The 22,434-nt window shown below is 35.5% G+C and overlaps 1 protein-coding gene and 1 long non-coding RNA gene across 2 annotated transcripts; one reads left to right on the top strand and one right to left on the bottom strand.

Moving 5' to 3' along the window:
* The first annotated feature begins 171 nt into the window (after positions 1 to 171).
* On the top strand, positions 172 to 20,544 carry LOC126978563 (uncharacterized). The gene is made up of 4 exons (XM_050827512.1): positions 172 to 333; positions 642 to 803; positions 14,898 to 15,125; positions 20,334 to 20,544. Exons 1-4 carry the CDS (start codon positions 259 to 261, stop codon positions 20,499 to 20,501), a joined length of 633 nt encoding a protein of 210 aa, XP_050683469.1. The 5' UTR covers positions 172 to 258; the 3' UTR covers positions 20,502 to 20,544.
* Positions 1,411 to 3,253, bottom strand: LOC126978571 (uncharacterized). Its single transcript, XR_007732638.1, has 3 exons — positions 3,121 to 3,253; positions 2,038 to 2,179; positions 1,411 to 1,734 (listed from the first exon to the last, which is right to left on the bottom strand). It is a non-coding gene; the product is annotated as an uncharacterized LOC126978571 (long non-coding RNA).
* Positions 20,545 to 22,434: the final 1,890 nt, after the last annotated feature.

The raw sequence follows: 22,434 nt of genomic DNA, 5'->3' as shown, positions 1-22,434 counted from the left end.
GAATACTCATAACATATTTTATGAGGCCATGAGTAATCTCGCATTGTTTATTTTTTAAACTTTAAACCACACAAAGTGTTGTCTGTGACTTTGGTGTGGCTCACAGACTGTCTTCTGTCTGTGAAGTTTTTAATCATTAAGATCTTTTTTTCTATCTGTAAGTAAAAAGCGTGTAAAAGCAACAAGACAAGATTGTCAACAATCCAAGTCATTCTTTCAAAATTTTAAGTGTTTTTCTTATCTTCAGCGAATTTTAATATGGCAAAATCTGGTGATAAGCCTACTACTCGAAAGCCATACGAAGAAATTGGTGCTATTTTCAATGGAAACGAGGTACCGTACGATTTTTTTTTTTCTATTTATTGTATGTATTTATTCGTACTATGTAGCTTTTACACGCAATAGATTGGTTTCATATTTTGTATTATTTTGAAATGAAAACATAGGAATTCCATATGAGTAATGTTCCTATTGTGTCACCTAGTAGTGAGTGATCACTAGCCCCAATGCTCAGTCGCAACACTTCGAATACGAATTATGATCAAATTAATGTTACGTTTTATAATGTAGGAACCTTTTGTCGAATCATATGTTATTCTTGTAATTTGCGATATTTCTATACCAATATAACATAAATATAGGTGAAAATACGGGTACCAAAAAGTACATCAAAACCCCCAAAGCTGACTCCGTCACAGATAAAGCTGCAAAGCCACTGTACTTGTGATGAAAACGAATCTGTGTGTTCTGAAACATGCGGCTTTGGTGCTCAAGGAGAAGGACTGAATAGACTCAACTTCCAGGTATTTTTATTAATTTGAATACATTATTCATAACATTACATAATATCTGCTTAACCTAATAAGATACGAATTATTCTTTATCTACACCCAAGCTTTAAATCCTCTATTAAAGATTCTAAAACAGCTGGCTTATTGCCAACATTAAAACACCCAATGTTCTAATAACCATTACATCATCCAAACGAGTGTTGTAATGAAATTCAGTACAACATTACATCACTCGTTTGGATGATGTAATGGTTACTAGTACTGGCTTTTTTATTGTTAGCAGTATGCTAACTGTTTCAGAATCTTTTACAGAGGATTCATACTATGGATGTAGATAAAGTCTTGTATGCAACTGTAAATTATTAGGTATTAAAACACTTATGTGATACTTTTATCAAATTCGTGTTTTAATACCCCTTATTACACAACAGTTGCATAAATAACTATTAGGGAATTCAGCACTCTTTCCATTATATAGCTTTTTACCGCACGATGTCATATTAAAATTACTGATATCGGATTCTATCTTGACTAGAGTTCGGTAAGAAATTCCACTCTAATTCCACCAATAATAAAAATCTATAGGGTGCTGTTGACCTTGTTCGTAATTGGTTGTTATTTTTGCCCATGGCTTTGGCCGAGGAGCTTGCATTTGGGAATCGTTGAATCTATAATCTAGATATTCGTAAGGAAGTTTTCCCATGTAGGCATCATACAGAAAATCTAATACTCGATGGGTATCCAAATTAATGAAATATAAAGTTATATCATTCGAGCGCAAATGCATGGAAAGTGTATGTATTCCCACTAAACCTTCAAGTCGATAATCGTATATAGAATTTTGGTATAAAAGTGCAAAAGTTCGCAGCAAAGGGCTTCCAGAATCCATACCGAATTTTCCCCATTGACCAGCGGGTAAGCATAGGAACCAACCCCACTCAGTCTGCAACAAAAAAGTGTGTTTATGATTATAAATTAATATCTGGACGACCGAGCCCTGCTCGGATTTTTAAGAATGTACAAAATTTGAACAAAAAAAACTAATAAGACATCTGGATTTGAATTTTTTTAGCAATATATTTTGAGATAATTTCATTATTGTAGGCTTAGATAAATTGTAAATGGTGTCTCGGGCTCATGCATTCGGTTAACACCTACAAAATACGCCAGAACCCAATGTGTGTCCTTTCTATATTAAAATGATGTCGTCAATTAAAGGTTTAAGAAAAAATAATATATAAAAAACCTTTGGACAAGGGTCTGTGAAGTCCGTCGTTCTTACAAAATATTTATGAAACGGTGTTGGCTTTCTTTTATGTGCCCACATAAACTGAGTCCCAACGACTTGAAATAACTCTCCGCTTGGTGTTGCTGCCTTTTTCGTATACCTGAAAGAAATATCGAAAAAATATCACACATAAATATAAGACTATTGAAAATGAATGAAAAAATTCTTTCACGTAGTATTGAAGTGAAAAGGATTATTACCTTTATTATATTAAGTCTTTAAGTCTTTGTATTTAAATTAAGTCAATTTCAACCTCATTCATCATACTGCATTGTTTATCTCTCATGGGCCGTCGTATTTTGGGAAAGTTAAAACTCCACTTCTTGCGGAGGCTACACATGGCAAGAGGTGCTTAACACGGACTTTTGTGAGATCAGGACCCTTCACAGAATCTTATACTTTGACCATCAATACCTTGAAACGTTGCAGTGGCATATTTACAATATTCAACTGGATTTGGGCCTTTTTTAAACCACACATTCGATAATAATATGTTAACGTGGTGTTGGATGAATGATGCTGCCGACCTCTCGGCAAACGGCAATATTGCAGACTAATTTATTATCGTCCTGAAAAATTACACTCTTGCCTATATGGCAAAAGAGAAAGCGAATTTACCAAACTTTTTTTATGACCTCGCGTGTTATAAGATTTTAAGATGAAGTTCAGACAGAAAATTGTTTGGTCAGCTTTGTTTTTCTTGCGCTAATAACATAAGCGAACTGCATAGTATTACATACCCTGCGCGCACTCTTTGAGTTGATTCTAGTACGATAGAGATATTAATCCTTATCATTTTATAACTTCATTATACTATAAAATCATTCAGAAATACATTTTTGTTACATTTTTAACTCATTAATCAAATTACGCATTTCCGATGGCTTCAGACTACATTATTCCCGAATATCTACATATTTTTTTCTATTGACAGAACAGCGTCTGTTGTGCCAGCTAGTTAATAATAAGATATAGTTTGCTTCTCATTAGTCAGTTAGTTGCAGAACTCAATAGGCTACTAATAGACAAGATGCTACTTACTCTGATGACGTTGCTCGTGGACAGTATGTAGCACTGGTTTTCCAGGTATACCATCCGTATAAAGTATTGGTTGACGCCCAAACAGCTAAATCGAAAGTAGCGGGCAGTGGATGAGATCTATTCGCTTTATCTGGTCTATGAAACTGTAATAAATATTATACATTTGTTTCTGTATTATGAAGTCTATGTTCAGCTTAAACATCGTCAATTTTTATAACATAACATAGTTTACAAAAATAATTTATAATAATAAATTATTATGTTATTGTCTCGTCCAAAAAAGGCTAGATAACTATAAAAGCAATTTCGCCAAATTCATATCAACTAAAATATTATTTATGGGACAATTCACATTGATATCAATATATAGAAGGAAAAGAAAGAAAGAAAAACATTTATTTCATAAAACACTCACAGGATACACTTAAATAACTTAACTCATATAAAAATATAAGAGTACAAAACAAACCAAAAAAGAACGGGGTATATCTAAGGGTATCGTAAAAAAATAGTGCAGAAACGAAACAAAGACAAAGCTTAATACATCTGCGCTATGATAGGTCTACTTCGAAAAGCCATTATTTGAAAAGCATTTATGTGTGGGAACTATAGAGATACTGTTTTTTGTAGCTTAGCCAGTCCTGATGTCTTTTTCTCATGCCCTGTGTCGGTACTATATAACATAAAAATATATAACTAACACATAGATGGGCGGCGGCGATAGAAGGCATTGGAAAAGGTCTAGCAGCTAATTTGAATATAGCGACGACCGTGTATGGCGCAAGCACTTCTCCCGAAACATCCATATTTGGGCTTGCCAATCGTTTATGCAAGTGGACCACCAGCTTGCTCAATGGACGCAGCATTCAAGTTATTGTCAACGTATAATACTCGAACCAAAAGCTCGTGAACGCTGGAGTTCCCCAAAGCTGTGTGCTCAGTACTGGTGGTTTTTAATGCAGGTTTCTTACAGGAAATGGTCAACCAAAACCGTTAGAAACTAGTGTCTTAGCTTCTATCTTGAAGTCTTGCTTAAGAAGGTCGCGGAATTGACTAAAGGAACCTTGTAACTCCCAGAACAGTTTGGTGCGTTAAATACAAACACTTCCCTTAATACCTCGCCTAATATCGGAATACTGGGTCTCAAAATCTTGAGTGATTGCCAATTCCACGGTCATCTAGAAGGCGAAGCCAAATTGGTTAGCAAAAAACTGGGGGTCATAAATAGAGTACGGCAATACTTCAAGCCGGTCCATATTCTAGTATTTTACAATACTCTACTCTTGCTTTCATTCCTGGTCTGACGCACTATAGTATCAGCTTAACATTTGACCACGTGCAACGTAGATGTGCGATAGAATAGAATTGTCGTTGCATAGAGACATCATTGTGTCTTCTACCGCTTGTACCGCACGAGGAGTATTCTGAAGTTTTGTTTGACCTGATGCAATTTGGGTTCTTTTAAAAAAACGCATGCACTTTTTTAAAAGGCCTCTTGCTTTTCCTCTGGTGTTGAAAATATGAACATTTTTCGCCAGTAAAACCCTTACCTATTTCATGTGATAGATCCACTGTAAATGCAATTGAATATAAAATTAGTTTCTATAGATGAAGCGAAGAGTAAAACAAGGCAAGGGTCGGGACTATACTACTACTATATAATTATAAAAATAACAGTATTAGAGATTGCAAAACTACTTTTAAGTTAAGAATTGTTTTTAGCAGTAATAATTCTACTATTAGGTAAACTGCATTCTCTGAATCCTCCTATTATCCTCATAACAAAAACAGTGACATCAGGATCCACTAAAAACTTAATAATAAAAAGAAAATAAGAGTCTTAAAAGGAGCCTTATTGTTGCAGAACCTCAAATTTTTCGCTACTTGAACAAATTCTCACCTCTGGATGATAGTGAATCCGGGATACTGACATATACAACGAAGAATTTGTGTTCCACACATTAGAGTCATACCAAACTCCTAATATATTTTCCAAAGTGTTTAAATGGCGATGTCCTTTTAGAACTAGTTCGGTGGACGAAGCAGTCGTTATAAAATGTCGTGTAGTTAGAATTGCGCACATTCCAAGGGGTGTCAATCGCTTATATACTGTAACGCATGTACAATGTAAATTTGGTCCTTTGTCCTGTAAAATGTATGTTCACATTTACATAACAATTATTTTTATATCGCTAAGCTGTCTATTATCTGCTATGAGTAGTTAAGAGGTGAACAGATATCCTAATCTGACAATACGGACTGTTTTCTTAATCAATCTGTTAATATATTATCTTATTATTAGTCTCACTCAGAGTTATGTGGTCCTTCGAGCCGTAGAGCTTGTTCTGAGTAGTATTTTATGAGTAGCTCTTTTGGAAGGCTGTGGGATGTATTTTTATATTTTTACTTGCTTGATAGCTAGCCTTGTTTTATTATTTGAGAACACTCCCAATGGCATAGCCTTTATCGGTAGACTTAGAGCTGATGATATATCTAACGAAGTTGTGTGCAACGAGGACAACATTGACCTCTAAAATGCTTGATGTGCTCAGCAAATCAATACTGTTCTTAGCTTTAAACAACCGATTGTAACTGTATAACGCGCAAATTCAGCCGCACGTGTATTACTGTTCTTATCTCTGGGCGGGGTCTTCTCAATACCAGCTCCGTTCACTAAGGCACATACATTGTAGAGTTAACACTTTAGTATGTTATCCCTTTGCCGTTGCGGAGAGAAGGAGTCTCTATACTTTTTGGGATGTTTAGGTATTGTATTGAAAATCCACGTGTTAGAAACTTCCAGCATTGAACAACCATACTGTGGAGTGCTCAAGGGACATTTAAACTTAAAACATAGCCTACTCTCTGTTCAAAGGCAGGCGCGTATATCTGAAACCTCTGTTTCAACGATATTTATATGTCATATATTTTATATTATATAAGTTTTAATTAATTACGGGTAGTGCTATACAATCAAACCCATCGTTTACATAACGTCGATTTACTAGTAACATTTAAAATATTTACTTACCACTTTAGGAAGATAGTTTGTCGTCATCAGAGCAGGTGATATACGAATAGGCCTATGCATTTCAGGATATTTTTTAACTCTTGCTCTATAAGGTGGTTCTTCTTCTCTGAAGTCAGGTGTCACGTAGACAGGATCATGTAAAGGTTCGCCACTGTCCAATATTGGAGGTTTTTTAGGCGTGAGATAATACCAATTATGTTCTAACTCCATTGGGTTTTGGCCATTACTTAAATATTTATAGCCAATACACGCAATACCAATTACTGCCGCGAAAAACCTAGATAAATTGTATTTGAAATTAAAATAAATATGTAATTAAAAATATTAAATTAGAAACTTTTGTGGCGTGACGTCATGAAACCTGAAGTCCACCACGACTAAGATTTGAATACCAGTGGAATAGGCTTCTTTGCACAGGATGCCGATGCCTTTGCACTAGATTAGGCACAACGGCGCCTATTTCTGGCGTGAAGAAGTAATGTTTAAACACTATTGTTTCGGTCTGGCGCCGTAGCTAGTGAAATTACTGGGCAAATGAGACTTAATATTAAGATAGTAAGTCTCAAGGTGAAGAGCGCAATTGTAGTGCCGCTCAGAATTTATGGGTATTTCAAGTATTTTCTTAAAAAAATTATGTTTGTTTCCGAATTATGGATGTTTATATTCTCCTCTGCAAAAAACGGGCACCTTGTGGTCATTGGCTTTTCCATGGATAATATTAATATTTTTAGTATGGCATTAACTCATTACGATAAATGACTAAAAATTTCTTATTAGGAATGAGAATTTAGCTTTTAATACTTAAATTCTGGAATCGATGTTTTAATCAATGTATAAAATGGGCCGTGTTTAAATGTACATTTTTATGAGTAAAATGAAATTTAGAATGCAAGTATTTTATGGTATATAAAAATAACTTTACAATATGGCCTCTTGCAGTAATTTTGGCATGTAATCGTCTTGGCATGCTTTCTGCCAGGGGTTTTTTATGATGTTCAGTGGAATGTGTTCCCACTTATAGATTTAAGCTTCCTGATGTTTTGTGGAAGTGGTTGGACATACGGTCCTTTTAGAATGACCTAGCCGTGCTCAATGGGTTTAATTTAAGAACTCTGGCACTGGCGAATCCAAACAATGAAAAACAAACTCATGCAAACAACCTTCTTTTAGATGGGCCTGAGCATTATCTCCATGCTTCACCAATTGCACTCAGTGTGGATTATGACGATGCATTTCTGTTATATACCTTTTTGCAATTATAGTGCCCATTTTTTAGTTAATACTTTCTCAGTACGATAGCTGGAAGTTTGAACGCCTTAAACATAACCGATCCTCCAACATAAGGGGTAATTTCCTCAAAGCATAGTACATCGACAAAGCATTTCCCTGCTGTACGTAACACTCGTCAACGTCGGTACTCAACATTCAGAGAAGTTTCAGCTTCATCGTAGAAGCTACTCCAGATTTCAAGTTAGTTATTAGTATAAAATTTTCAGAACTAAGCGAAATTAATACTCTTAATTTCCATTTCATTCATCATTAAACGACAAAGGTTTGACAGGCTACCTTTTACTACTCGCAATTTGTATGTCACTTTGAGTTAGTTTGCGTGCATTGCTCAAAAATAGAGGTTATCTGTCAATCACAATTTTTATCGACGTTTTCACACCCGTCACAGTCTCTGTTGACGTATAAATGATCTAAGGGCAACACATTACGTATTTACGAGACGCCTTATGAAATACGGACTTAGATGCTCTGTCACTAGTTTCGCGGATTCTAAATCTTCAAAATTATTTTGTTCTTTAACATATTCGATATTAATCTAATTACCTTTAACCTTTCATTGGATGCCACGAAAAGAAATTTATCACAATGAATTCTTAGAGACAACAGAATATTGTACAGAAATCAGAATAAATTAGCCTAAATTTATTACTTGGTACGTCATGCGTAACTCCAACAAAATTTCCTAACAATCTGGGGCTACCTTTAACCTTTCATTGGAAAGTTATAGAAAGAAGTTGAATAAAAGAAATACTTAGAAACGACAGAAGTTTGTACAGAAATGAGAATAAATTAGCCAACGTTGTTTTCATTTTGTTTTTGTTTACACAAACAATTTCAACATCTACGTTTGCAACAGTCGCCTATGAGGTTTCTTTAATTAACGAAGTAATTGCCTCAAGCATTATTGACATTAAGAAAGAGCTTTCAGCTGTTTGTATATTTTTTAAATACAAACACAAAAAAGGTAAAGGGTAATAATATAAATATCTTTAATGAAGTCAAACGAATAACAGGTTGTTGTTTTTGATCAAACAGAAAAACATGATTTATAAATATTTTCCTAAGCAACAATTAAAATATCGATTTTATACATATTTATTGACATCTATGTACACTCGGTTTTCTACATGCGTTGCTTATAATTAATAATTATAATTGTAAGTAAATTGTAAGTTTAACTAATAAACTCAGTTTTTTTACATTACAATGCCGGTTACCAAAAAACTATTCGCGATCGCGAGAATTCACTGATCCAGTGTCAAATCTCAACCGGGTGAATATTACATTATACACAATATATTTATATAAGTGTTTGTAGTATAAGTGTGATAGCACACACCTTGAAAAATTGTAAAAGAGTGTTCCTAATGTTATTGGGGCAATTGAATATATTACAAATGTGGAAATACTGTGTCCTGGTAGTTCAAGGATGAAACGGGTTTTTTTCTAGGAATGTTCAAGTAATACATTTATGACTTAATTTGGTAAAGACTAACGAATGAACGGAAGGAAGAGTTTAGTAATAAAGTTTCCATTAGATATGACGTTTGTATTGTACTTTATTTACAATAATTATTTAACTTTACAGATGCTTATATGCATTCGTTCCTTACTTCTTAATAAAATCAGATATAGATTCTGTTCTGAACAGTTGTAATAAAATAAATAGTTAATTAAAAAAATATAAGAATGTACTGATATTATTAAGTATGTTATGATATTTTTTATATATTTCATTTGGATATAAACGACAAGTAACGAAAAATAAAATGAAAATTTTGAGTATGTGTTAGGTCATATTGGAATAACCAATGTATTGCCATTAAATTATACAATAAAATTATAGTACTGAGTAATTTATTAATTGAAGAAATGTAATGAGTGGAAGATGTAAATGGATACTTACCATCTCTTCGCCATCTTTCACAGAACTAATTCTTTATAAACTATTGCAAGAAACTGTTCCATTGTCTCTAATAAGTACGATTGGGTAGTATTGCCAGATATATGACGAAGTTAAAGATAATATATTATGCGTGTACTTTTATTTTATATTTTGAAAATTATTATATTAAGTTAACTAAAGAAGTCGATTAATTAATAAATAATCACTCACGAAATATTACCTGAGCTTAATAAGGCACAAGTACCAACTACAAACCACAATTGGATAGAACTCACACAGTTCTAATGTATACACATACATACGCACGCAGACAGAGTTCTCGCTAGGTTCAAATTAATGTAAAACCAACATTGTTAATTGGATTCGTTTTGAGCGCCAGCCTGAAAACTGGCTCCCTATTTCTCCTCCCTTCCTTTCCTATCCTTTATCCCCCCGATTTCCATGCACCCCTTTTTAATTATACTTATTCCTTACGTATGTGTAGAAATTTATTTCATTTAATGTTAGTTTTACTTTGAAGTTTCTATAATTTATTAGTTTTAAGTCATTATAAGTATTCAGACATAGTCAAGTTTTCCCCCAACGCATAAGTAACAATACTTATAGTATTATAAGATCCACTTACAACGCTTAATTGTAAAAAAATGGTTATAAAATTAAGTAGATTTTAAGCTCTTTTAATCTAGGTGTTCTAATATTATAAACAGGTACAGTTTGTGAGTTAGTGAAGTTGTAGAGGATAATATCTGGATATACTGAACCGATTTTGGAAATTTTGTTATCAATAGAAAGCCACATTATTAGTCATATATTAATCCGAAAAATAAAATTTTTTCGTGTTAGGATTTCCAAAGTAAGACAGAAAATAAGCGTTTTCCGCGACTTCGTCCGCGTGAAATTGAAACAATTCCAATTCAAATGGGCAGCAAATTTTATTTCTTAGAAAAGTTTGCACATAATACATATACGAACTACTACGGCTAACTAATAATAAATTGCTAATTTTATAACATTTTTATAAACTACTTTATTTTGTTTCTCCATCCTTTGCTAAATTTTTTTTGCTTATTTTAATTGCTTACCTTAAATTTTGCGGGTTTGATACTCGCCACATAAAGTTTGCCATGTGAAAAATATTTTTTTCTTAAACTACCTACTCCTGTTAGATACTTTTAAGCGTTCTATTTTTTTACTTTCATCCCTTATTTCAATCCTACACAGGTCGAAATTTCAAAAACGCTAGAACAAATATTTATTTATTTCTTATCCAAAGTTACATGGTGTCATCTTTGATAATGACGAACCTCCATACAAACTTCCACCCCCTATTTCAACCCCTTATTCAAGATAAGAAGTTGCCGATGTCCTTTTCCAAGTTCTTGTCTATATCTGTAGTAAATTACATCAAAGTTTTTTTAGTGGTTAGACGTGATAACGTAACAAAGAAACATACAGTCACATTTATAATATTAGTAGGGATAAATCAAAAAGATAAAATATTTGTCGGGTTAAATTGTGAAATGTAATAATTTGACATGGCAACACTATCTCCATCTTGTTTTGAAGCAAAAAATATTGATTGTACACAAGCATTTAGGTATCTATAAACAGAAATCTTGGAATTTAAACGACAAAGTTGCATTCAAATAGTGAAGTTTTGTAACAAATGTGTAAATTCAATAAAAAATAATTACTAGATGGTCGATGGTCTCATAATAATAACGCAACTAATGCATTCTGCATTAGAATGAAAAAAAAAATACATAAAATTAAAAGATATCCTTATCACTATAATTTTTTTTGTCCATTAACCATTTAAACGGGAGTCCAGAACATCGTTTCTGTGGTAAGTTTTTTAATTCTAGCGGTAGTGAAGTAGCTATAATGTTGTTATGGGACAGTGGCTATAAACTAATCTATACGGTAAGTTTTCTATCAAATAATTATTTTATTTGTCCTTGAAATGCTAAAAGAAAGAAATCGCCTATTTAGGATTGCAATTAAATATAGTTAGCCGAAAATTATAGTAACTTTAGTAATCTATTCGAATTTGTACTTTTGCGAGAATTAACCGTCTAAGCGTATAAATTTTCAACTTTCCGTACCTACCTCAAAAGCAAATAGTCGTTCCGTTTGTCTGTCAAAACAGTTGATCTCGGTAACGCGTGGAGGTATCGAGTGGAAATTATAAGGCAAGTCAAGTCTCTCGAAACACATTTTCGTCTCGAACTCATATTTGGCAAGTAATAATGTCTTATACTACAAGTACATATGTATATATGTACATATATGGGAAAACTATACATTAATAATTAATTTATAAAAAAAAATAGTGAACCCTCGGTGGGCAAGTCGACTTGCATTTGATATACATACATACTTTTCACTTTTGTTTCGGGCTAGGTAGACTCTATAGGCCTTCTTTCGCGACGATCCTGTCATACTTGACTAGACTTCTTCAACTCGCATCAATCATTCATACATAGTCTGAGATCTATAGCCCGTACTTAGACTATGCTCCGATTTTACTTACGTAACACTTAGCTGAGTGTGGTAAACGCGAACTTGACAGCCCAATGCAAAAGCATTGGCCTGTCTTAGCTTAATAAACGAAATTAAAGATTATGCTATTGCTAAGCTTATTAGACTGAGCTAAGTTGTGTGTTAGTAAAGTCTGAGCAAAGACTAAGTACGCTCTTTAGATCTCAGCGTAAGATCCGAGTAACAAGCGCTATGACAGCCACAATTTTTTATATCGCTCTTATTTGTTCATTTTACAAAAGTATTTAAAGGGTCATGAACCATGAAACATGAATGCTGAAAATTACGTTGAGGATATTCCCAGTCCATCCATTTGCACAAACCTTTGGCTCCAAATTTTACGTTAATGCATGACAATGCGCGTTCACATATAGCTCGGCGAACCAGTCAATACTTGGCAATGGAGAACGTCCGGGTATTGCACTGGCCTGCACAATCGCCAGACCTCAACCCCATCGAGCACGCATGTTACATGCTCCAGAGACGTGTTTTGAAGGACTTGGACCGAGTGACAACAACCCAACAGCTGAAGGATTGCTACAATTCCATAGGGAGCGAATAGCGCAAGATGACATGAACGGTCTCATTAATTCAATGAATAATCGTTGCCGACAAGTTCTAAATAGCAGAGGAGGTCATACTTTATATTAAATTATCCTATTCTTTCACAATAAATTTATTTTCTTTAGAAATTTCATTTTGTTAAAAGGATGTTTAGTTGCTTATGTACCTGAGTTTCTGCAGTATGTTCTAACATTGTTAATTGCTGTTATTAAAAGAACTTATAAAGACAACAGATCATAGGACCCTAAAAATATTATTTTAAAAATAAAATACAACGTTATAATGTGAAAAAATATCCTAAAATTTAAATTAATACATGCTTAGACTTATTATTATATTAGTATGATAAAAACAGTGGTTTGGTCAAATCTCGGAGGATGTTAAAATAACAACACGGTTTTATCGTTTCTCGAAACAAATCTAGTTATTTGACCAAATGCCAGAATTGGTTTTGTGAAATGACAAAAAGTATTTTCTTTGGTATTTATAAGGTTTATTTGGTAAGACTTAGACATAATTTGGTAAAAATTTAGTATCGTGTCGCAGGTTGAGGGGGGGTAAGAGGGGAAGGGGGAGGGAGGGAGATGTCTTCTGTCCCCTGGCTCACTCCTCCACTCCCATGAAAAGATAACGCACCAGTCTCTTGAAAATTAAATTAATGTAACCTTACCTCAAACATATAAAAATTTATCTAAAGGCCAAATAGGAGGGGCCCATATTATTAAAAAAAAACACGGACATGTCCCGCCAACCCATTTCACCACCACCACTTCTAGTCGCGTTACTCATTGTCATTTAACGGAACCAACCCTGGCATTTGATCAAATCACTAGATTTGTTTAGAGAAATGATAAAATCATGTTGTTCTTTAAACATCCGTGACCCAATACGCTCTGGACTACCTCACAAACATTACCTCTATATAGTTTTAGAAACATCTACTCTATACCCTCTTTATTATATATTCTTTTGTATGAGAAAATTGATGTAAAATGTAAAACGCCCACCTATATCTAAACATAACTGCGACATAATGCAAGACTACCCTCATCAATTCGCTCAGAATATACTTGGAAGTACATTAATAGTTCTTCAATTCATTCTCAACCGAGGATTATATCGAGGAGCCCTTCTATTCCCTTTTCTTAAAATAAACGCAGCTCGCTATTCTTGGACGCATCTTCCGATAAGGCTGCGTGGGGGAGAAAAGTCGTAATAGATGTCACGTCGTATAGAAAGCTGAATAATTGCCGTGGGTATTAATATTTGTAATATTGACAATACCTACGTGATGTCACCAGACAGGCTGACCTGTCTCCGGGGACCTGACGTCAATTGTCATTGATACGTCACTGTCACGTAATCGACATGGCGCCCTGTCCCATTCTGTACACACGGGGATTATAATAACATATAATATAATCAATCCTAGTGGCATTTACCTAAATAAAGCAGCGCGCCTTCGTTTTTCGAGGCTCTCGAAATTTTTTGTAGCGTTTCCTTATAGTTACTGTCAGTGATATAATTAAAATACAGGGCGTCAATGGCAAGGCTCTGCTAACGGAAAACTCGGTTAAACACGTTTTCACAGTGATGAGCTAGCCCCGTGTATTCATTAAAATCGTTTCAGCAGCTTACGAGAGATGCAAGATATATTTACAAGATTTCGGGTACGTCAAATAGTGTTAGACGTGTGTATAAGTGGAACAATTATTGAAAATCAATAAGTAAATGCCTATCAATAAGTTAATATTGAATTCTGTTGTTTAGGTATTGAAAAAATACAGAAGTTTACGTATCTGTTATAACATATTTGATGTGCCTGCGTGAATGAATACTAACAAGAAAGATGTTCTTCTTTCTGTTTGCAACGTGCTCCAAGTACTTCGTAGTAGGTATATGGCGAGACAATATCTCGTAGTACTTCCAATTACAAAAAAATATATAATATATAATAATATATTTCATTATTATAACTCTAGAAGTAAGGGATTTCTTGTAACTAATTCTAGTAGGCTTCATAAGATCTTTTAACAGCTTTAAGGGTGTAAAGTGTATACATTTACACTTTTATAATAAAGTCCCAGCCACTGTTCAGGCATTATATACAAAATAATTTTAAATGTTTCATTAAAAAAGGGCTATGTCGTAAATCCTACTACTCCACAGCTCGATCAGCCAGACAGATCGGACAGCCTGGGACTAGATTATGGTTATTTTATAGCAATAGCAATGACAGTACATTATTGTATATTTCATTAAAAATACCGCATAAAAACAAAGCTGGGAGAATTTCTTGTGCCACTTCTTCTCTCTCAGAGCGCCATTTGCTTCCGAAGCGGTAGTAGTATCTAGTATATTAGAAATGACATCAAAAAGAATTTTAAAGAAATCAATTTTGAGACAATAAATGATTGTATGCCTTTTTATAAAACGTTGTTTCAGATTCCTGATGACATATGTGAATCATTAACAAACCGTACAGCCCTAAATTCTGAGATGACTTATACGAAAAGCGAAGCTCACGGCACTCTCTGCAATGTGTGTAATGTAACACCTTCAGACGCCCCCAAAGGCGTACAAGCACAGAAAGTGTTACATCCCGACAAAGATGTGTTTATATTGAAAATAGGCAAGCAAACCGATGAACCAAACCGAACGGGAAACATTGAGGTATGTGAATTGATCCATAAATAACGGCTTGAATAATTCATGCATCATTAAGGATTTTTAAGCACGAAAGTTATTAAAATGTTTATTTTTTTTTATAAAGAGGGGCAAGGGAGCTCACGTGATGGGGAGCGGTGAGGCAGCCCCCCATGGATATCTGCACCAGCAGGGGACTAAAGAAGCGATGCCGGCCTTTATGTTGAGAGTATGCTATGGTCGGTGACAGTGCTATGCTGTTGAGCGCACCGGCACGCACCGCATCAGTCAACCGCACACGGTTGGCTCGAATGTATAGCTTTTAAGTCCCTAAGTCGTATCGGCTCGGCAAAACCGCAGCCGGTAATTGATCCCACAAAGTGGCTGTGCCAAGCAAAGAGGAAATATTTAACTAAAATCTATTATTAGGATAGTGCAGGTTTGAAATTGAAATTTTCATAAATTCGGGAAGTTATTGGTTTTACCCCGTTTTCAGATCTCGACGTTTTAAGGTCCTAGGAAACTTTCCTTACTATTACCGCGAAGGTGTCCGTACGTACAGACGTACATACAGTTGTATGAATGTGTGTGTGTGTGTTTTTAATTTTTTTTTCATATTACGTGTTTTTTTTTTTTGGAATAATTTTTATATGGCTTTACCGATCGATTCCAAAAACGAATCAGGTCTTAAAATCAAAAAACTACGTCGATCAGCGTCAAGACGGGTAAAATCAAAAAATAGTTTTTTCGGTTTTCCATAATTCGGAGTTCCATCAAATTGCAACTCAAATATTATTTCAACCACCTGAAAATCGGTTCAGTCGTTCAAAAGTTATTGCCGTTTAAAATTTAAAAAAAAATGTTTTCTTAAAGTTTTATTTGATGATTTATGATTTCCAAATTAGTCCGAAATTTAATATCTGATCAAATGCATGTTCTGAATTCTTTTATTAAGAGCTCAAAAACATAGAACAGGTAACTTTTTTTTGAGCTCAAATAACATAAATTACAATTTTGAGCAAGAAGAACTCACAGTCGTTATTAGTACAATTTGAAGCGTTTAGGAATGGAATTAGCGGGTGGCCCTTAGGGTCAACCGTTTCCCAAATTTTTGCTGCTTTACAGCATCCACGTACGACGGCGCAGGCAGCAACTAGTGTAAAATAGAATAATGTTTTAATAATATAAGCTTACCAACCCTGTAAACTTATATATAAATATTAACTGGCTGTTTTGTTTGATGGCGCCAGAAATCTCTGCCGAGGGTCGCGTGAACCCACACAGACTTAACGTTTTTAGCGTTCACTGAACAGAGCTTATGTTACACGTGTCCCACCTTTCAGTTACTTATTACTGATAAAGACTCTCCTTAAGAGGCTGAATACTGTAAATAAACTTGAGAGATTGAGGTTTTTACGCACGCCGCATATTTTCTGCGATAAGATAGCGTCCAACGCCAATATGGGGAAAAAGTGTATTAATTTACTTCAACTGCAAGCTTACATAAAATTGACGCAAAGATGTAAATCCACTGACAAATTCACATACACTTACGAAGAATAAGACAGTTATATCACGATTAGAATATGTCATTGTTAGGTAGTAGGGTGTTTAATTTTAATAAAGATGTGAAATTAAAAATACATTGAATACGTTAGTAAGTTATTAATATTTAAATTATTTAGTACAATGTATTATAGACTAGTATAAAGTTTATTTTAGTTTAGAGAATATGAGTGTACAGGGATCCGCAAACATTACTAATTCATTTATTACCAGATTAGGTAAATCAGTGATGTAGATAAGGAAGAGAGATGGTTCAAGAATAGAACCTTGTGTATTCCCCCTTATTGCGAGGAGCCCAGGAGATATTCTACATATACTTTCTGAATTCTCATTTAAATATGAAATGAGCTCAGTTCCTTTTTTATATCTCTTTCCTTCCTTTTTCAGATAGCAGATACGGTGTAAAATTATTCAAATTTCTAATGTATTTTCTGATGTCAAGATCTAGTCATCTTTTTATTATTTCTATTTAGAATTTGACTTCTACAGACCATACAGCAAAAACATGTCTTACGTTTTGTGATATGTAGGTGGCCCTCAACTTGATAATACCAGTCTATTGTGCTTGGTATTTATTTTTAGACACCCATCAAGGTATAAAGTTATTTAATATCTCAAAGTTGATTCTTTTAGAATTATTTTTGATGTCACTTGTAACACTACCACCGCTTCGGATATAAATGGCACTCTTAGAGAGAAGCAGTGATTGTGTATTTAATTTCATTGATGATATCTCTATACATATACCAAAAATTTTATACAAAACTCCAAACAAAATATTATAATCATCGAACGGTGAGCGGGTGACGGAGCAAAACGGTTGAAAGTCCGGCGTGCATCCGTCTAGCAATACTCCTTTGCGGTTACTGTGACCTGTCATCCTGCATAGAAAATAACGAGAAGAAAGATGACAGGGCGCGTTTAACTTGAAAAAGTTACAGGACATCAAATAATATATTATTTTAAAACAAGTTGAGTGATCTAAAATTTTACACAACCAATATGTGTAATAACATACAAGTATGACACTTATTGTTATAAATTAAAGCAACCTACGAAGCTAATTTTAATCGCTAAGAGTAATATGTTTAAGATTGACATATATTTTACTCGCTGCTGTAAACTGATATAGATTACGCAAAAAAATAAATAAAAGCCTATTTGGCTGTTGTCAGCCTCTTAATATAATTTAATAAGATGTGCCTTTGAATTGCTACCCACGCTGTCTCTAAGTCTCTGTAAACACATTATTTTCCCAAATTATTTCTCTAATTGGATCATTATACAAAACCTTGATTCATCATATTAAATTAACAAAAGTATCTAATGAACTAATATTGTTAATATATACAGAATATTGTTTATAAGCATAATAAGTTAGTCTATTAAAAAAAAGCTTTATATTAATTATAAGGGCATATTTTAAAATGAGGTAAAAATTTAATTACTGATATTTATAACAGCATTTTGACGTTGATAGTTATTTTTAAATGTAAAAACAACGACATTCAATATTAATAAAAAGCTGTATCAGTCGTCACGACAGCATTAATGAAATCATACGCAGGGCATTTGACCGAGACACAGATATCCTCTCTGGCTAATAAATCTTACCTCTCGTACCCGGGGTATAACCTAGAACACTTCTTTATACCACGGGTAGGCGTGTGCGTTTACGTCAGCGAGGATGTCTGTCCTCGACGCCTGAGTTTTCTTGAAGGACAGGACCTATTCATCATCTAGCTTCGCGTAGACTGCGACGACCATCGGCGATTCTACGCTTGGCTGTATAGGTCCCACGCAGTGACTGACCGGCTCCTCGAGCATATCGAAATGGTAGAGATTTCGTGTTGGAGCCGATCCCCACTGCAGAGATCGTGTTTCTTGACGCCCACCACGCCCAATGGCTATGACACGCGGTATTATTTTGCACCCTACCACTGTGGAGGCAGATCTGTTTTTCACTGGATGATCCAGATGCCGCTGCTGACGCTATTTCTGATATGCTACTCTTCATTCCATCCTCCTCAGTGCCTATCGGTGGCAGATCACAACAATAGTTTGACCGCTCCTGCAAGATGGCCTCATGCCGAAAGCCTGATAGTACTCCTGGTACTATCAAGCTTGGGTCAATGCGGTGGTATCTAAGGATATGAATTCCTGCGCACTTAAAAACACTACAATGATGCCTCCAGGTCCCTCAAAAGAGTTATTGCTGACGCAAAGTCGAAGCTGACAGAAGTTTCCTAGGACAGTCTTGGCAAGAGACTTGCACGCCTTTCCTGGGAACTCGTGCGTTCTGGTCGCTCGCCAAGACTGTCCTAGGAAACTTCTGTCAGACGTTTTGCCACTGCACAGTGACGATAACTCGCTGGCCCATGACGCAAAAGAGAAAGCTGACCTCCTCTTTCTTCACGTTCAACTCGACTCTGGATGACCAAGGTGCACCACCACCGCATATTCCGCAGTGCGAGTCATACATGACGGAGGTAAAATTCCGGCATAGCGCCGTGCTTAATGCTTAAATCTTCATAAATCGAGCGGGCCCGATAGCATTCCTCCGATTGTGTTGCGGTCATGAGTTTCAGGATTGGCGCCAGTCCTTATCCGTCATTTCCCGCTATGCGTCAGGCGTAGATCCGAAATTATGGAAGGCACCTTTTGTGCACCCGATCCCTAAGAAAGATGTACGCTCGGATCCGTCCAACTACCTCTCAATTTCCATTACTTCCATTTTCTCCAATGTAATGAGTCGATTATCAACCGCCAGCTCTTGTCTCTCTTCTAGAGGAGAAACAGCTGATAAGCGACTGCCAATTCGGTTTCCGTCAGGGTCACTCAGCTGGTGATCTTCTTGCATATCTCACCCATAAATAGGCGCAAGCGGTTGAGTCGAAGGGAGAGGCGTTGGTGGTGAGTTTGGACATAGCGAAGGCCTTTGATCGGGTGTGGCATATAGTGAAACTGCCATCCTATGGGCTTGCCGAGAGGTTGTGCAAAAGGGTCACTAGCTTCTTGGCCGATCGGAGCATTAAGGTTGTTATTAACGGTGCATGCTGCGACTTAGAAGCCATAAACGCTGGTGTCCCCCAAGGTTGCGTACTATTCCCTACAATGTATATGCCTTCAGCATATCAATGATATGCTGCAAATCAGCAGTATTCATTGCTATGCAGACCGCAGCGTAGGGTAGGCTTCGTACACCGGTCGGCACGTGTATTATATATGGTCCAGACAGTAATAATTATTATTTTGTGCGATGGACAATGCGACATACCAACGGTAGAATATGGTCCGGTATCGGACAGCGTCCAATTGTTTGGCCAGACTATGTGTTTGTGCCATAAGATACACGTGCCGGCGGCTTTTCTTTGAAGGTGGTGGCTATTCAGCTTTTGGGCTAAAAACTGGTTTGATCAAATATTCAAGTTTTTTGAATCACTGACCTAGTGACCCAGTTCTACACTATGTTCAAATTTACTCAAAATGATGTCTACTTTTTGACAAAATTAATTTTGTTAATTAAAACGGATTTTGTTAATTACACATCAGCTTCAAACTCGCAATAATATAGTGAGGGCTATTGCCATTCTTTAAGTTGTAGTAGTTTCCCCTATTTATGATGTCAATACCACGGTATGCCTAATAAAGGTCCAAATTGTGGAACAGGTAGAGTTGGTGACACCTCGAGCTCCAGCGAAGCTTCAGCCAACGCCGCATTTTTGCAAACAAATCCAATGCGAAGAAGGAGAACTGCCATGCTGCACACCATGCCGGGCTTGCCGAGGTGCAGCGCCGAGAAAAAGAAAGGTCAAAACTTCAAGATGTTGCACTTGATGACAAAAGTTGTCTTGGATAAATATTAAATTATTTCTTTCAATTTACTAATTTTATTTCCGCCATCGTTCCATACGTTTTAGGTGGGGTGGTATATCAACATCCCCTAGAATTTCTAGAACCGCCCAGTTTACAGTTTGCTCCCCTCCACGTACGTTGCAACGCCCCTTAAATTCAATTAAATACGACGTAGTTGCTGAAAATCAATACGTTCTACGTGATGTATCCCCCACTTTCGTACCCCATACAAAATCCATGTATGGGTTTTAGTTTGCATGAATATTAATTATAGATTAATAAAAGGGAAAATATCACGAACACAGCTTTGTATTGTTCATTTTCTTAATTGACCCAAAATTTTCTCAATCTTTGTAATTTGCAACAAACAAATAATAAGGAAAAATCAAATAAATACATTTAAATGATGCATATATCTTCAGTACTTATTTTTTTTGTACCAACTTTATTTTGTGTTCCTTTAAATTTGTCGCTGAATGAACCTACATATACTTACTACTACGCTTCCTCTCTCTCAGAGCGCCATTTGTTTCCAAAGCGGTAGTAGTATCTAGTAGTTATGAGAAATGACATCAAAAAGAATTCTAAATGAATCAATTTTGAGAAAATAAATGCCTTTAATGCCTTGTATGCCTTAATAATAATTAATTACTTTCACAGCTCACAATATAGAACAAAAACGTTGCGTGTAGGTATTCAAAAAAACAGTTTTTATAATAGTTTTGGTATTTTTTTTAAGTTATCCTTCTATATTTAAACGGGACTCCCACAGAAGTTTAAAAATTTAATAAAAGGCATAAAAAGGCATTTATTTTCTCAAAATTGATTCCTTTAGAATTCTTTTTGATGTCATTAATTCTTTTTGATGTCATCAATATAAATAAAAACAAATGTCACAAAAATACTATTTGCAAAATCCATTAGGGCTGGATAATTTTATCTGCAGCTAGCTACCTAATTGTTGTTATAATAATTCATTATTTGAAACTCCCCGCTTGAAGATTTAGAAATATCGGGAAGTTATTGGTTTTACCCCGTTCTTCGAAAATCGAGATTTCATCAGATCTCGACGTTTTAATGACCGAGGAAGCTTCACTTACTATTCCCGCGATGTGTATGGATGTATGTAAGCCTCATGTGACTTTTGAACGGCTCGCCAGATTTAACCGCGTATGGCGTCATTAGAAAGGGCTTGACCAAACTTATATCTTAAATACAAGTCAGACCGATTCAGGCCGGTAAATGTTAAGAAATCAAAATCTCGTCTCTCAAATCTAAAAAAAACTACGATATGTTTTTTTTCTATGTGGCTTTTTGGAATTACTTTTAGACAGCTTTACCGATCAATTCCAAAAACTAATCAGCTCTTAAGATCGAAAAACCACGTAGATCTCCACCAAAGACAAAATCGGTTGATTCGTTCGTGCGTTATCGTTGACTAAAGGAACAATCTTTTTTCTGCCGTAAAGGTTTAAACGCTCACTGCTACATCAGGAACGCAAATCTTCACCAGGAGCTCCTCACCATCCAACAACACATTAAGAGCTTGTCTGAATCTTACAAGTCCTCAGACAATCACCCCAAACCCCTGATTAAGGAGGCACCGGATTATATCACCCCTTCCCGTTACCAAGTCCAGTACTCACCGATTCCCCTAACAAAATTTAATCTGACCTGGATCGCCTCTTGGCATCCGGTAATAATCAGGCACAGCTAGACTCACCTCCTACTTGATATCATCCTTCTGAGGTCACTAGTTCTAATTAGATATTACTTTCTGTGCTATATCCCAGCAGATACTACCAAGGAAGTGCCTCCCAAGGGAGGTCACCTCCGATGAAGGCTTAGCGGGCACTTACACAAAGCCATCCTCTAATGGTATTTAGTGAGTATGATTTTGTGCGTCCCACATAAC

This window comes from Leptidea sinapis, chromosome Z (assembly GCF_905404315.1).
Source record: "Leptidea sinapis chromosome Z, ilLepSina1.1, whole genome shotgun sequence".
Lineage (NCBI taxonomy): Eukaryota > Metazoa > Arthropoda > Insecta > Lepidoptera > Pieridae > Leptidea > Leptidea sinapis.
This window is presented reverse-complemented; position numbering and strand designations above follow the sequence as displayed.

Excerpts from the sequence above, each read along its gene's own strand:
- LOC126978563 (XM_050827512.1), top strand. The coding sequence starts at position 259 with ATGGCAAAATCTGGTGATAAGCCTACTACTCGAAAGCCATACGAAGAA. Across the intron at positions 804-14,897 it reads TGAATAGACTCAACTTCCAG|ATTCCTGATGACATATGTGA; the intron begins GTATTTTTATTA and ends ACGTTGTTTCAG. Across the intron at positions 15,126-20,333 it reads ACCGAACGGGAAACATTGAG|GTAGAGTTGGTGACACCTCG; the intron begins GTATGTGAATTG and ends ATTGTGGAACAG.